Here is a 16267-nt window from a genome sequence, read left to right on the forward strand (position 1 = left end):
GTTGAATTGGATTATTGTCACGACACCCTTATTTTGAATTAAGTTGGATCCCAAAATATTTTATTTTATTTTATTTTGACCTATGAACCCTTCAAACTCTGTCGATATTTTTTTATTAAATGTGAATTTTGAAGATCTGTTTGTTACATTACATGTTATTATTATACCCTTCATGTTTGCAAAATTATAAAAAGATCAAAGATTAATAATTATGCCATTAATCAAATGTTTAAATTTTAAGTTTTTGTAATATAAAATTATGCATAAAAAAATAAGTTTCTTAATCAATTAGTAAATAACATCCAATTTCAACAAATGTTGACATGCATGTTAAGAACATAAATTATATAAAATCTAATGGATAGATTTTCAAAATTTATATCAATAAAAAGATATAGAAGGAGATTGATGGGTTTATCTCTGTTGATGCCCACTTTGACAAGGAGGCCCAATTATAAGAAATAAGCCCAACAATATGGGAGGGAAAGAGTAAGTAAATTGAGAAGAAAAACCATTAAGTCTAAATAGTAGGAATAATGGATCATAGGCCTAAGAAATGGTAAAAGGGTCTCAAAGAAAGCAAGCGGGCCCAAAGGAGCTAGAGAAAGAAGTAGTAAACCCATGGACATTATGAGAAATAGAAAGTAAACAAGGATGGGCCAAAGAGGCTCAAAGTAATGAATTAAGTGAGTAAGGGGTTGGTGGAAAAGCCCATAAACCCCAAAAGTAAAGGATATGGTAATTTGGGCCGGAGAAGCCCAAAAGACTTAGCAAAAACCCATGGGAATGAAGAATTAAAATGGGCCGAGGATGCTAAGGAAATGAAAGGGTCAAGGAAGCCCGGAAGCGATGAAACAGGCCAAGGAAGCCCAGAACATGAATACTAGTCCAATGATAATACCAGGCCACTGGAATTAAGCAAAGGAAAAACATATAGAAGGCCCAAAAGAGACCCAGCAAGCACAAGTCAAATAATAGCATGGCGTGAGTAACAAAATGGCATAATAGAAGTGCTAACCTACTCGCAAAAGGGGTAAAGAATGGATTAAAGAAGGAAAAACCCACAATCAAGCAAGGTCGAGCCTAGGAGGGATTAGATGAATGCAACATGTCCACTCTGCAAGTACAACATTCTCAAGGGAAGTGAACAGGTATAAAGGAAAAAAATAGGAACCCCCAAATGTTTGGGTTCATCTACCCACAACTTGTCAATTGAGCCTCATTTTCTGTTTTACGGCCATTTGGAGTTGCCCTTTTACTCTTCATGTCTTTGTATGAGTTGTTAATTATGCGTATGCAAAAATGGAGCAATTGATATGCTGGTTTTACATAGATGCTTCTTCTTTTTTCCTGGTTTTGTAGTATATAGAAAATGATTGCTTGTAATATGTACCTTTTACCTCTATGATTTTGGGAATTATATATAGATGATTGGATTATTTCACTTTTTTTTTTTGTTTGTTCCAAATTTAGTTATTTATTATTGTGGCAATTTATACCCTGTATGTACATATCAAAATATATACCTTGTATGTACCTGATTGAAAAGGATGGATTATTAGAGAATTTTGAGAGGGATGGCAAACTTTTCTCTGTACTGGGGATAATATGTTGTTGTTAGTTGTGATGACTTGTGTTTCTGCTGAATAAAACTGAAAAGAGGAAGAGTGAGTCCCACTTGTGTCAGGACTAAGGAGTGCAGACGAGCCAAATTGAATATTTTGAGTCTGAACCAAACTTGAGCCGAGTTCTGGTTTGATCCAAACATGTAGAACGTTAAGCTGAGAGAATGTAGTTTCTTCCATACTTATGCTTGTTGACAAGGCCAATTGCGCATCTACGGTTGCTTGATCCTGCATTCATTTCCATGCCAAAATTCAAGAACTCAGTCACTATCACAGTTGATTATTTGCATCTCACGTCCCTTTTACCCCTTTTTTCCCTCATTTTCTCTTTTTGGACGTTTGTTCTTAATTATTAGTTGGGGTTTCTTTTCTGAACCCTTGTTTGGGGTAATTTTTAAGTTATGTTACACTGCCACTTCAAGGCTGAACTGAACTATTCAAACTGAAGACGGTATTCCCATGTGTTTCTGCATTAGTCATCTGTCTATACTTCATGGAGCTGCATGAACTGTAGGTGGGAATGGGATACAGATGATGAGTCTCAGGTTCTGACTTGGAAGAATCGATAAACAAACCAGGAAATGAAACTCTAATCTATTATCTATGCAGTGCTTGTATAGCCATTTCTGCAAAGTTCAAAAAAGTTGAACTCCAACATCTTATTTGGTAGTCTCACTTATAAATTAACCAAAGATAACGTTATCTCCTCTCATGGCATATAGTTTTTTACCTTATTCTTTGGTGAACAATTCAATTACTCCTCCAAACGATAACAATCAATTTTTTTTACCTTATTCTTTGGTTTCTAAACTAAATGGTTTGTGGGGCAAGTGTAAAAGATCTGGAAAAATTACTCCTCCAAATGATAAAAATCAAATTTTGGTGCTATCAAATGATTAATTTCTAATACTGGTTTGTTCATCATCATCATTTTAAATAAATATTCACATCACAAATTCTAGCCACTAAATTCTATTGAAAACATAATCATAACTGTTCCATTTTTATGGGACAACCAAATCTATCAGAAAAAGTTTAGATGCTCATTAACAATTATATTTGTCATCGGTTTTATGTGCATATTAAAAGAGGAGGAGGTGAAAGAGGTGAATTAGATCCTTGACAAGTTGACAGTGTGCTAGATTACAAAGATAATGTTACACATCAAAGGACATGCACGTTTCCAACATCTGCCCTCAATAAGCCAAGATCCTTGCCATTTGGGTTGTAATGATAATTGATATTCTTTCAAGTCTTCTCTTGATTGTATGATAGCTGACGTACCATACCAGTATGTAGTGCACGGCCACCCTGCATCAAATGCAAATAGTCATAAGCCGTTTATGTGTCTTGTAATCATTGTCTCATAAGCACAACAAAAATTTGAGAGTAAAATAAACTTGCATAAAATTAATCAACACTTTTTTTTCCCATGAGCTTTCAGACAATGCAATCATCTAAACTTGAAACAGGAAGAATTGGATTTCAACAGACGGTGCCAAAGCTTGTGGAGAATGAAAACGAAGGGGAAATCAAATGGCCATTAATGCAAGCAAATGTGCTTTATTGAACTGTTAAAGCTACTTCTATTATTTTCTAGTGCGTTCTTTTTCTGTTAGTTGTGAAAATGGGGGGTTGACTTAGTAAAGATAACACTTCTACCCACAGTGCCATCAGCATAGATGCTTGCTAGATTCAATGCCTGGTTTGTGGCCGTAACAAGTATATATTTCAGGGATCAATCGAATACTGCATAGTTCTTATATTCATAATGACTAAGAAATACATTTCCAGATGAAAACTATAAATCAAATCTTGTTAATGATCAACCACAATCAAATCATAGAGATCCAGTCACTCATTCTACCTTTTTTTTTTCTTTTTCTTTTTTTTTGTATTATCGCATAAAATCTTTTTTCTCTTCTGTTCTTTTTTTTTTCCCCTCAAAACTAATACATCCAGAAATAATTAGATAGATCATAGATATGTTATGGCTCCATACTAAAACCAAATGCTGCAATTGGTTACAGAGATAAGCACCACCAAAGTAGGTACTGGGTGAAGGAAAATCTTACTGATCAACCTCATGATCTCTAGATTCTACTTGTTAAAGAAAAAGATCGAAGACCCCCAATGCAAACCAATCATTAAACTAATCCTCTCCATGGATGAGATCATTGCCCTCTAGTGTCCCCATGATGCGCATTTTTTTTTCATAAGTTTGTGACAGTATGTAAAACATAAATTAGTAAATGGAGGAGCAACTCAAGGGTAATGAAATCTGATGGCTATTAGTAATGTTCTAGGTATTTTTAATTTTCATAAACAAGGTTGGGCAGGTCAAACTGAGGACTTTTATTCAAAGCATTGAACTGAAAGAAGGTTATTCTCAAGTGATGTGATTGCATATCAAATTGTATGACACGGGAACTGTGCCTTTTTTGCTGGTTGGAACTCCACAACATTATTTTAAATAGCCAAAGGAAAGGTATCCACAAATAAAGAAAAATATAAAGTGAGTCATGATAATAATAATTAGATAAATAAGAGATAAAAGATAAGAAGTATATATAGAAGTAAGGAGCCTATGAAGTAGCAAAATTGAGTACGATATAAGAAAATTGGCAAAGATGATACCACTGGCTGCATCCATAAGAAGAAATGGTTTAGTTTGAGGCACAACAAGACAAGGAGGCATAAAAGTTTTATCAGTCAAGACTTTGAAGAAGACATGATGGCCAGTACTGTAACTATGGCCCAATACATAGCCTAGTGGTCAAAAAGACAAAGAGGGACTCATGAAAGCCAAATACAGGCAACTGGGATCAGAATTTGTTAGGCTGCCAATCAAAGGCAGCTGGATGATTCATTATTAAGCCAAAAGGTACTTGGTATCTAAAACAAAAAGGCAATTTTGCAAAAGGGTAAACTAAAAGCTATTTACAAAAAGCAGAATGGGTGATACTTTGCAAAGTGTTTTTTTGTTCAAAATTTTGCTCTTCCTGCATCATATCACTTTTTCAAAAAGCTGTCCTAAAGGACAAGAACAATTCCTTTCCTGTCCCCACAATTTCAATATAATACAAATCCTGATTTTCATGTTAAAGGGCAAAGCATATGACCACAGTTGAACTTTCTTGATAATTAATCAATAATCAACAACCAAAGGGGGGGGGGGGGGAGATTGGGTAAAATACACATGCCTTGTATGCCACTATATGTGCCACTGGAAGCCCTTGACTGCCAAACTGTGCAAAAAGGGAAAGGTCACCAATAAGATCTAAGACCTTATGGCGACACGGTTTGTTAGGGAAACGCAGTGGGGGGTTCAACCAAACTTTGCTGGCACTGCAGAAGAAGATTAGGATTAAGTATGCAATGAAACTTGGAAAACACAAAAGACAATCTAATTTTTTAGGTTTGCATAGCTATGTAAAATTTCTTATCTCCTAGTTTGAACCTGAAATATTTCCTACATACTTCTTTTGGGGGGGGGGGGGTACACTCAGGGCTTGCACTACCCACTTAACTCACACAACTGAATCCAAGAGGAAAAACATTTGGAATATTATATTAATGATTTGTTCTATATTAGTCTGGTTCAATTTAATACCAGCACATGTTGTCACCATCTATTGAGTTTTGGCGAAGAAAACATTGGAAGTATTTTCCAAACTTGTAAGAACCCCTAAATTTAGCAATTTTGCATTCTCACCCTAAAAATAGGAACTAATCTATAATTGCTTTTCTATGGACAGGGTGGGCCATCTCTCTAGGTTGCACACTCCCTCTAGATCATTCTATTCTTGCTGAAAAAAAAGCTTTAAAGTGAGCTAGTTCAAAGAAAGCTTTTTGACATGGACTTTTTAGAAAGCAAAATTAGAACATACAGTGTTTCTCCCAATTCTTTCAAATTGTAACTATTAGGGCTTTATTATATGACTGCTTGTCCTTTAATACCGAGTTTTGTTCACAAACAAATCATTTTGAGCAGTGCCCACTGCCAGTCCAGTTGAGAAAACCGTTATAATGCATACAAAAATGAAGTATGTACCTACAAACAATGGCATTGTCCAGTGAGCCCCCTTTTATGAGCCCAGAATAATGCTTTTGCTCCACCTGCAAGGCTTTTCCAATATAAAATTGAGTATTAGAAGTATAAATTCAACAATATAAAAAAAAATTTGAAATTACCACAATTTGTTCCCCCCTTGTCCTATGTCACTTGCTTGTCTAGATGTAAATTCTGGATTTTTTTTCATAACAGTAAACTTCTCTTTATAATGCTTCCAACCACCTTGAACATAGCTCAGTGTCAAACAAAACCACCATGCCTTCAATAATAATTTTAATGGAAAGAAAGAAAGAGAAGCCTTAATATCACAGTTTTTAAGTTGATTATAAAAGTCAATCATATCAAAAGAAATTATCAAAGTATGACAGCAACGAGGAAGTGAGAACAGGACTATTATTGGTGATTTTAAACAAACCTGCTTATAAACACAAAAGGTTCTTGATGAAGCTATCTGCTTGGAGTAAAAAATAATTATCCAGGGGTGCTGAAGAAAACCACTGACAGCCAATAGCATGCACCTGCGATATAATTTTTTTTTTTTTTTTTAAATAAGTATGAAACGCTGGTTCCCTGGCCAAAATCAAGCAAGGCCCGAAATGCTGGTTCCCTGGCACGGGATCTTTTTCCATGTTTACTAGATTTTTTCATTTCCCTTTACCTTTGTAGGTCTTGCGTAAGAACTATACAATACAAATATTCTCAAGTAATTGTTAGTTCTATAGGTTAGGATATACATTCTAAAACACACACACACACACACACACACACATATATATATATATATGAATGAACTTCATGAAAATGGGTCAGCCACGAGGATCCTAGCCCAAATTCTCACAGATTTAGTGCCTTGGCACAAAACTTGTGGGATTTGAAACTCAAGTCCAAGTAGCTTTGTTTGAACATTTCCTTCCAAGATAGTCAGGTGAGAAGGATTTTGCAGGAGAGAGTGATATTTGATATGTGCATGTTTTTGTACATGTTTCTTTGGAGTCTAAGTGATATTTTGAAGGGTTTCAAGGATATGGGACGAAATCCTCTTCCTTGGCTCTCTTATTTTATTCTTTCTTTCTTTCCTCTCCCTTGCTGAATTCTTAGAATTCTCAAAATTATAAGTTTGAATCTCTGGAACTCTCCCCCTTTTCCCCAAACTGACCCCTTTGTTATGCTTTGATGTTCCTTTTATAGTGGATATGGTTTGATACCCCAACCAAGGATCTCCTCGGTCTGCTGGGTAAAACCATGTCCTTTGATAGAATCTGAAGAAGTTCCTTGGGCAGAGTTTTAGTTTAGTTTGACAATTATAACTCAAAAGAAGTATTTGGCTTTAGTTACAAATGGAAGATGCCTTCTTAGAAAGTCAAAGGAGTAGGTGGGATATCAATGCAATGAGTGACAGCTTTGATTGAAAATGACAATTGAGAGAAAATTGTGGGAAGATGTCATGCACATGGAGGAACTGAGTTTTCTATTGATTCATGCATTCCAAGCAAATACACTAACCAAGGAAAAATTTCAAGATCCTCCTTTCACCAAAAATCACTTCCTTACCAACCAAACCACTTCCCCCTTAACTATCAACTCGGGATCCTATGGGTTTGGACCATGGGTTACAAAGATGATACCTTGTTTGCTGGCTATTTAATGACTTTTGCTGGGAATCTGAACATACACCTTGGCTTTCTCATGTGTCAGCCAAGGTTTTCTTCTCAAGGCTTTAAAAGGACACGTCAAGGTTCTAGGCCCTTGATGTTGACTCTTCTTAGTTTGGCCTTTTTCCCAAAAATGGCATAGATTCCTCCTTGCAATGGGTGAACTTGGAAAGCCTCTGATCATCCTCCCCTTTGTTGCATGTCCTCTGTGTTAACCGAGATCCCTCGATTCCTATGTCAAGTACTAAACTTGAGGATACCACTCGTCCTTTTCACTTCTCTCTGCTTCTTGATTTCGACAGGACATCTAACGAATATTTCCTTTTATCAAGGATACCTGTGAGTGGCTTGTTCTATCTTCTGTATCGCCCACGTCCTTTTCAGGATCTTCTAAGCCGTCCATGTCCTTCTCAAGATCTCCTAGGCTTTCCCTCAAAGGATCCGCTTCTTGGGTGGTGGAGATCCCACTCGTGGCCTAAGTCTGGGTCCTCTTCTTTTTTACTTTTTTTTTTCTTTCTTTTTCCTTCTTTTTGGGCCTTTCGGCCTCCATGGTCCTTCTTAACTTCACGAGTTGGACCTTCTTTTGTCAAAGCCTGTGGTCTTTCTTTACTTTTCATGGAATAGACTTTCTTGTCAAATTTTGGTCCTCAACAAAGTGAAATTCTATTTTCATAATTTTAACAAGTTAAAATACTAGTTTGATTAAAGTTGTATTACCATTTTTTATTGTTAATTTTAAAAAGTTTAATTGTTTTTTAATTTTTTCTATATCATAAATTCCAAATTTCACAATAAATTTTATTATTTTATTTTTATTACTGTTTCATATACAAAATTTACTCTTTACACCAATTTGTGTAGGCACGTGAGATACTTTCTTGTGCTTATGAGTACAACTATAATGATAGGTAGTAATAGATTGGAAATAAGGAATTTTGAGTTGATTGTTTTTAATTATTTATTTGGGTATGATTTGTTTTTAAAAGGGTTGATTGCAAGAATTTAATGTGACAATAAGTAGGGCAGATTTTTGTTGGAAATAACAAAAAATGTCAATTGAATTACAAAATTGTTGGCAACATTTTACCACTTTTAGTGCTTTTTTGGAATTGGATTTTAAGCCAGCTTATTGCCTATTTTGCTATTATTTGTAGGTCCCACATGAGTTACTTTTTTTAATTTAATTTTTGCTTATTTTTCCTACTAATTTTGCAGGTTCCACGTGAGTCATCTACTTACTTTATTTAACTTTTACCTTTTATTTACAGTACTTTTAACAAAACATTTTCAGTAAAAAATTAGATAATTTGTTTCCAAACAGACATATTGTATTGACAAATTTAAGTATAAATTTAAGAAAATCAAATAATTTATTGTTATTCTCAATTATATTAGTAGTTTTCACTTAAGACTTCCCGATTATAAAATAGTTTTTATGAGGATAATACAAATTATTATAACAAATATGTCAACTTATCATAGGTGGGACAAAGTTTCTTTCCAAATTAGTTTGGAGATTGTGGTGGGCCTTTTTTGCAATTGCTGGCTGGGTTGCCTCCTGCCATGCTATGGCCCAATGGTTCTGGGTAGAAGAGTCAGGCCTGGCTTGACTGCAACACACCTCAAGCTGGCTTGTGCACAAACTAAAACCCTTTTGCTAAAACTTTGGTCACATGCCTATGGCAGAGGAAACTATTACAAAGGAGTTATGGCAGCAGGTATAATATAACAACAACAAAAGGAAAATGCTTACTGTCAGCCAGAAAACAGGAAATACCAAATCATGAATTTAATAAAGAAGGAGATAATACAGCAATATAAATGCACTATAAATAAGATGGTAATAATAAAGAAATGGAAATAACACCAATGCTTAATCAATAAAATGAAAGGAAGAATGGTCAATCTGTCATACTTGATTTCCTTACGAAGTTAGGTCCAGGAAGGGAACCACTCTTCAATGTGGGCAATCTCACAGGAAGATCCTGCCACAGAGATTACCCACTTTGAGAGAATGAGCCTAAATGACTTATCCTCAAATTTCTTAATCCCTTCTAGAGGGCAGGCTTTTAGAGGTAGAGAAGGGATTAGCCTATTGGTATATACCTACTATCACACTCTTGCCTACTCTCTGTTTTTCTTTCTAAATTTTCTGCTCTATTTTTACTTTCTTGTTCTATTGTTTTTCGTGGTGTTGTTATGTTATCCCCTACTGTGCACGGGTGGGCCCCTTTTATACTGCCTGTTGTAACTGGATTTTTACTAGTTTACCCCTTAACCGCTTTTGTCTTGGTGTGGGTGTCCTTCCCAGACCACCTATTGGTCTGTCAGCTGCCCAACCACCACCACTTACCTGTGCTAGCAATGCCACATCCCATTCCCAAACAAAAAGTCTTATTTTGTTTGCTTGTTCATCGTGGCATTCCCATCTGGATAAGGATGGGCATTCTCTTTTACTATCCCTCATGGCATGCACTTAATGATTCCAACTCATCTTTTCCTTTTTTGAGTGGTATGTCATCCCTGTAAGATATTTCCCTCAAAAGAATTTGAGTAGGAACCTCAGAATAGGCTCTTCCGTTCTTTCCACCGCCAGACCATACCCTCTCTTATCTCTAACCCATGGTCCACCACTCCTGTATTGGCTGGATACAAGTTGGTGGTGCTTGTGCCTTGTGCGTGCTCCACTTCCATGTGTGTCCATAGCTTGTCTGCTATTCATTCGTTTGCCATAACCTGAAGGCTCGTCTGCACATTCTGCTGCTCGTTCTTGACCTCTTGTGGAGTGAATAAGTCTCTGAGCTTTCATTCTTTGTGTCTTACTTCCCTCCTGGGCTAAGCCTTTCTTGATTGTGGGCTTTTCCTTCTCTAATCCATTCTTTACCCCTTTTGCGAGTAGGTTAGCACTTCTGCCATGCCATTCTATTACTCCTGCCATGCTATTATTTGACTCGTGCTTGCTAGGCCTCTTTTGGGTCTGCTGTATGTTTTCCCTTTGCTTAATTTAAGTGGTCCGGTATTATCATTGGGCTAGTATTCATACTGTTCTGGGCTTCTTTGGCCCATTTCATTTCCTTGGGCATCCTCCGTCCATTCCAATTCTTCATTCCCATGGGTTTTTGCTAAATCTTTTGGACTTCCCCGGCCCAAATTACCATATCATTTACTTTTGGGGTTTATGGGCTTTTCCACCAACCCCTTACTCACTTAATTCATTACTTTGGGCATCTTTGGCCCATCCTTGCTTGCTTTCTATTTCTCATAATGCTCATGGGTTTACTACTTCTTTCTCTGGGCTCTTTTGGATCCACTTGCTTTCGGGCCCGCTTGCTTTCGGGCCCGCTTGCTTTCTTTGAGACCCTTTTGCTATTTTTTCGGCCTATGATCCATTATTCCTACCATTCAGACTTAATGGTTTTTCTTCTCAATTTACTAACTCTTTCTCTCCCATATTGTTGGGTTTCTTCTTGTTATTGGGCCTCCTTGCCAAAGTGGGCATCAACATTCAGCCTCCTGAGCATATGAAGTGCTCCTGCAGTTCATATGCAAACAAAAAAAAAAAGACTTCTTTTTTTCTTTATCTTTTCTTCTTCTTTTCTTTTTCTTCACTGGCTTTTTCAAACAGTGGGCCCCACTTTAAAATTTTTTTTTCTTGCCGTGAACAGTGTTGTCTTTTCAAATTTCCTAGTTTAGCAGTTATTCTGAAACACAGCTTCCGCTTCATTAATTCCGTGCCTTATCTGATGGATGACCCATTGCGTCCTTTCGTGTCAGCGTTAATGTCATTAGTACTTAAGTAGATTCCTTTCACGTCACTAACATAAAACACCCTTCTACTTTGCCTTTCTTCACCGCGGCTTCTCCTTCAAACACTTTCACCCATTCCTTATGCCGTATTTCATGTCTCCTTTCAGGTCTGATTCTTACTGGTGTGATTGCACCCTTTCAGTTTAAGGTAGGCAGCAACTTTGTTACAATTCCCGATCCCGCGAGTGAGGCTACGACTTTCTTCACCCGCTTTGACTAGCCTAAGGTCAACGATCTTGATCCTGCGGACTTCTGGGGTGCTGGGTCTCCTTATGTTGATTTCCGTGGCTTTCGAGTTCCCGAGGAGTGCTTTTCCCATTTGGAGGCAATCTATAGCATCCGCAGAAACTTCATGCAGGGGTTTCTTTTCGGCCGTTCTGCGAGAGAGCATTTCCTAAAGTTGTTGGGATGTGTGATGAACGATATCGAGCACAACTTTGTTGATACCGTGTCTGCTGAGAGGATTTTGTATTGGAGGGCTGCGGTTCAGGAGTTTATTAGAGTGAGCATTACTGTGGAGTTCATGCTGGACCATTTATGAGAGATTGCTCGAGCCTTCTTAATGAAGAAGGTTCAACTTGCTGTGGATGCTATAGATATGCGCATTGAGGCTTAGAAGAATAAGGTGGCAAACCTAAAGGCACGTCATGAGCACTTACTTTCTGGTGTTGTTGGCCCCAACCGCTTTGGAGATTAGACCCTCATTTCTGGACTTTGATGAGATTATGTAGTTCCCCCTTTGTTTCCTATCCATTATTTCCCTATCTAGCACACTTGTTATTTTCTACAGTACTTATTTGGCTTCTAAAGTTTTGGTTTGTAAATTATAATACTACATTTGCTACAAGTATTGCCATGACTATGATACAATGTGCTTTCTTTTGCTAATACTTCGTATTTTTTTTCATTACATTTGGAATAAAAGCATGCTACAATATTTTCTTGTGACATAGTCACTTGGAGGGAAGGAAAATAGGTAAAAAAAAAAAAAGGAAACAAGGAATTAACTTGAATAGAAAGAGAGGGACAACCACACGATGTCTTTTTTTTCTTTTTTTTTTTTTCTTTTTCAAGCATAATATCGTTTTAACCATTTGCCATTAATGGGGTCCATTAGATCTTTGTCATCCATCTGGACCAAAACGATAATACCCACTTGCGTGTGCTTCCCTTATCACAAAGGGCCTCTCCCATTTTGGTGAGAACTTAGATGGTCTTGTCATACCTCACCTGATGTGATTTGCTGTCTTTAGTACAAGTTGCCCTTCCGAGAACACTATCTCCCTAGTCATCCTGCCATAAGCTTCAGTCATTCTTTGTCTGTATTTGCGGCTGCGTTCTTGAGCCTCTTCCCTTTTCTCGTCTAGCCCCTTTAGATTTTCACACCTTTCTGCCATGAAAACTTCCTTCTCCTTTTCTTTCTATCGCATTTGCATGACTCTCAAAGAGGAAGTCATTAGTTCTGCTAAGCCCATCACCTCTGTTTCGTAGACTAAAGAGAAGGGTGAAAACTCTGTGGCTGACTTTGGTGAGTTTCGATAGGCCCAAAGGGCGTTTGGCAGGTGCATCACTCACCCCCCAGTATATTCCTGGCTCATCTTGCTGATAATCTTTATTAGGGTCTTATTTGTTGCCTCTACCTACCCATTCCCTTGAGCGTGATGACTGGTGGTGTTTGATCTGATAGAACTCTAGCATCTTTCTCACCTTGCTGTTGACCAAGGGCGTGCCATTGTCACTGATAATTCTATGGGGTACTCTGAACTGCACAATTATGTTTTCCTTGATAAAATTTGCCACTGCCCCTCCTGTGGCTTTACAGAGTGGTATTGCTTCCGCCCACTTGGTAAAGTACTCTGTAGCCATTAGGATCCATATGTACCCATGTGATGGTGGATTAACTGGTCCCACCAAATCAAACCCCCAGGTGTGGAAAGCCATGGGGTGACCATGCTATGCAAGTTCTGCGGGTGAGTGTGAATTAAGTTGGCTTGTACTTGGCAACTGTAGCATTTTTTTCACAAATTCTGCTGTCTCTTTTCATGGTGGGCCAGTAATAACCCATCTATAGCAGGCATCTGTATAACTTTTTCTTCCCTTGGTGCTCCCCATATTTTCCTACATGTACCTCTTTTATCATTTCCCTTGCTTCTTTGGGGCCCAAACATCGTAACGGGTCTCTATCATACCCTTTATTGAAAAGGACTCCGTCATGCAAAAAGTAGCGCGTTGCCAACCTTTTAAGCTTGTATCTTTCACCATGCTTCTATGGCAAGATGCCCTCTACCAGGTATTGCACAAACAGTTTTCTCCAATCTTTGCTAATGAAGACAACATAGCTTTCTTCCCTGTCTGCTGCAAGCTGACAGGCCTAGCATTGGTTTTGGAATTGGTTCGCATCCTTACCCATGCTTAGCCAATAGAAACCTGCCCTTTGGAGTCTGTGGTAAAGGTTGACTTCTCCGTAGAATCCGCAGGTTTTGTCATGTACTTCCTTCAACTTTCTTTGAGCCTCCTCTTGCCTTACACATCTCGACAGAATTCCTCCCGGCATTTTGCGGTACAATTCTCCCTTTACCAAGGCGTAGTCTTTCAACGCTTTCAATTCTGCCATATCTTTTTCTTTGATCAAAGCTTCTTTTATGGGAATCCTCCAATTCTCTTCACATTAGGGGTGTGCGCGGTTCGGTTTTTTCTCAAATTTGTTACCGAACCGATAGGGATCGGTTTTCTCATAATTAAAACCGATGAATACCGATTAAGGTCGGTTTTTCGACCTATAACGGTGTGGTTTGATCGGTTCGGTTTAATCGGTTTGGTCGGTTTAATACATTAAAAATTCTATTTGGTTTTTTTAATAAAAAAATCTGTCCAACCTATAATAAAAATTTGTTAAACAGAAACTTTATAAAAAAAAAAAAAAAAAAACTGTTCAAATCACCTGTGTTAATAACCAATGTTATTTTAAGTAAGTTTTGTGTGTGTGTGTGTGTGTGTGTTTTCGTTTCCTTAACTTAAAATCAAATCACTCGTTTTCACTGGTGTATTCATTCAATTTGAACATGAATGACCAAACCAAAACTATCTAAAATATTGAGACCAATAATAGAAGAAAATTTTATGCTTGGTTGAAAGTGAAAGAAACAAACCCTGAGAAAGTGGGCATGAGGGAAATCAGTAGAGAGGTGGGAAAAGAAATCGTCCATGGGCTTTGAAGCTTCGCACCATGACGCCCAGAAGTGTACACTAACCGCTGCACCACTCCCCACCACTTTATTAAGCTCCGCCTTTAATTGCACGTCCTTTAGTGAAGGACCTTCACTGACCCTCCCATTTTGTCCCAAAAAACACACACAGAGAGAGAGCCCCCAAACCCTAAGAGAAGAGAAGATTTTACCTTTAGATGAGAAAATAATACTATTAATCAATGATCGGTTACTATTAATACAATAGACTTATTACTATTCCAGATTCCAGAAGCTTAAAGGCAAGGCATAGTCAGGACTCAGGACTCAGGCGAGAACGAGAGAGAGAGTTAAAGGGTTAAAATGAGATTCCAGAAGCTCACAAAAGAATGAATTTATACTAAGGCAGAATTTGAAAACCTAGCATAAAACGCACCGTTTTGTCTTTGTTTTGTTTTTTTTTATTTTTAATAACACCCAGATATGACGATGACGTTTTATTAAAAATAAAATAAAATGAGAACCTGTACAACGAACGACGCCGTATCTAGTAGAACAGAGAACTCAGAAGTAGAACTCAGAACTCAGAACTGGAGAAGAAGACGAGAAGTGGAGATTCAAGAGAACGACATACATACAGGTATCGGTTCGGTTCGGCATATATCGGTTTCGGATTTCCAGCTCCAGTGACCGCACCGCACTGGCCTCGGGATTCCCTTTGCGCTCCGATCGCCGGCAACGGCTTCATCGGTTGGTTGCAGTGGCGGTGCGGGATGATTGGTGCCAGTCGGTTGGATCAGTGCTGGTGACTTTCTGCTCACCCCTACTTCACATCTTTCTTATTGGAATCTCTCCTTCAGCATTTCAATAATAGACTCCTTCTGTTTGCTGACTTCTATCCTGGTGCTGCTTCCTTCAAACGCTATTTGTGACCCTAATGTTGCCAACACGTCCGCATACCGATTTTCACTTCTTAAAGCATGCTCTATTTCAAATGTTGAGAACTTTTCGTCCATCTTTTGGGCCATTGTCCTGTACAGGTCTAAGTTGGGTTCCTTCAAAGAGAAGCTTCCTCTGGTCTAGCAGACCACTAAGTTGGAATCACCAATTACGTTTAAATGCTTGACCCCCATTTCGAGGGCCGTAACTAGCCTAGTAAGGTAAACCTCATATTCTGTGGTATTGTTTGAGTAAGGAAATTCCAATTTGAACGAGAGTGCCGCGGCCTCGTCCTCCTTATGATATAGAACTATTCCCATGCCTCTTGAGTGGGCAGTCAAGGATCCATCAAACTTCATTACCCATTGTTCTCTGACTACTTCTGCCCTGGCTACCTCCCTTAGAACCTCATTGTCTAGCAGGAATTCCTCCTCTTGGGAATTGTGCCAACAAGTCTGCTATAGCTTGGCTTTTTACTGCTTTAGGCACTCCTGCCTTTAGATTATACTATGACAACTGTAGTAACCACTGGGATATCCTTCCAGAGAGGATTGGCTGCCACCACAGAGCCTTGATTGCATTAGACTTTGTCATCAGCCATACCTTGTAGGCTAGGAAGTAATGGCGTAGCCTCTATGAAGCATATACCATTTCCAAGCATGCTTTTTTTGCCTTGGGGTAGCGAGTCTCCACGTCTTTTAGAGCGCGGCTGATGTAGTAGACTGGTTGCTCAACACCACTTCCATCCTCTTGGGTGATCAACGCGCCTATGGCATACGAGCTAGTGGCTAAGTAGAGCAGTAATGGCCTTTTGCGGATCGGGGTTTGCACTGTAGGAAGGTTCGTCATAATCTACTGTAACTTTTTAAAGGCTATCTACTGTGCCTCTCCCCACTCGAAGCTTTGTCCCTTCTTGAGTAACTTGGCGAAGTCCGAAATGATCAATGCTAAACTAGGGATGAATCTTCAAATGTATGAGACTTT

The 16267-nt window shown here is 38.2% G+C and overlaps 1 protein-coding gene across 5 annotated transcripts; it reads right to left on the reverse strand.

Moving 5' to 3' along the window:
• Positions 1 to 2596: 2596 nt before the first annotated feature.
• Positions 2597 to 6255, reverse strand: LOC115981593 (probable UDP-3-O-acyl-N-acetylglucosamine deacetylase 2, mitochondrial). 5 transcript variants are annotated; one of them, XM_031103866.1, is made up of 4 exons: positions 6116 to 6255; positions 5680 to 5744; positions 4829 to 4973; positions 2597 to 2936 (listed from the first exon to the last, which is right to left on the reverse strand). In XM_031103866.1, exons 1-4 carry the CDS (start codon positions 6212 to 6214, stop codon positions 2874 to 2876), a joined length of 372 nt encoding a protein of 123 aa, XP_030959726.1. In that variant the 5' UTR covers positions 6215 to 6255; the 3' UTR covers positions 2597 to 2873. The 5 variants fall into 5 exon arrangements, 1 of the variants encoding a protein (XP_030959726.1); XR_004089388.1 differs by lacking the exon at positions 4829 to 4973 and adding an exon at positions 5820 to 5959 and having other exon boundaries at positions 2867 to 2936; XR_004089387.1 differs by lacking the exon at positions 4829 to 4973 and having other exon boundaries at positions 2867 to 2936; positions 5680 to 5922.
• Between the last annotated feature and the right edge of the window lie 10012 nt (positions 6256 to 16267).

The sequence above is a fragment of the Quercus lobata genome, chromosome 3 (assembly GCF_001633185.2).
Source record: "Quercus lobata isolate SW786 chromosome 3, ValleyOak3.0 Primary Assembly, whole genome shotgun sequence".
Taxonomy (NCBI): domain Eukaryota; kingdom Viridiplantae; phylum Streptophyta; class Magnoliopsida; order Fagales; family Fagaceae; genus Quercus; species Quercus lobata.

Bases quoted from the DNA above. Each gene is read 5' to 3' on its own strand.
- LOC115981593 (XM_031103866.1), bottom strand. From the start codon at position 6,214: ATGCTATTGGCTGTCAGTGGTTTTCTTCAGCACCCCTGGATAATTATT. The intron at 5,745-6,115 runs GTTTGTTTAAAA...AAAGCCTTGCAG, and splicing joins CCTTTTGTGTTTATAAGCAG to GTGGAGCAAAAGCATTATTC. The intron at 2,937-4,828 runs GCATGTGTATTT...CATTTGATGCAG, and splicing joins CACATATAGTGGCATACAAG to GGTGGCCGTGCACTACATAC.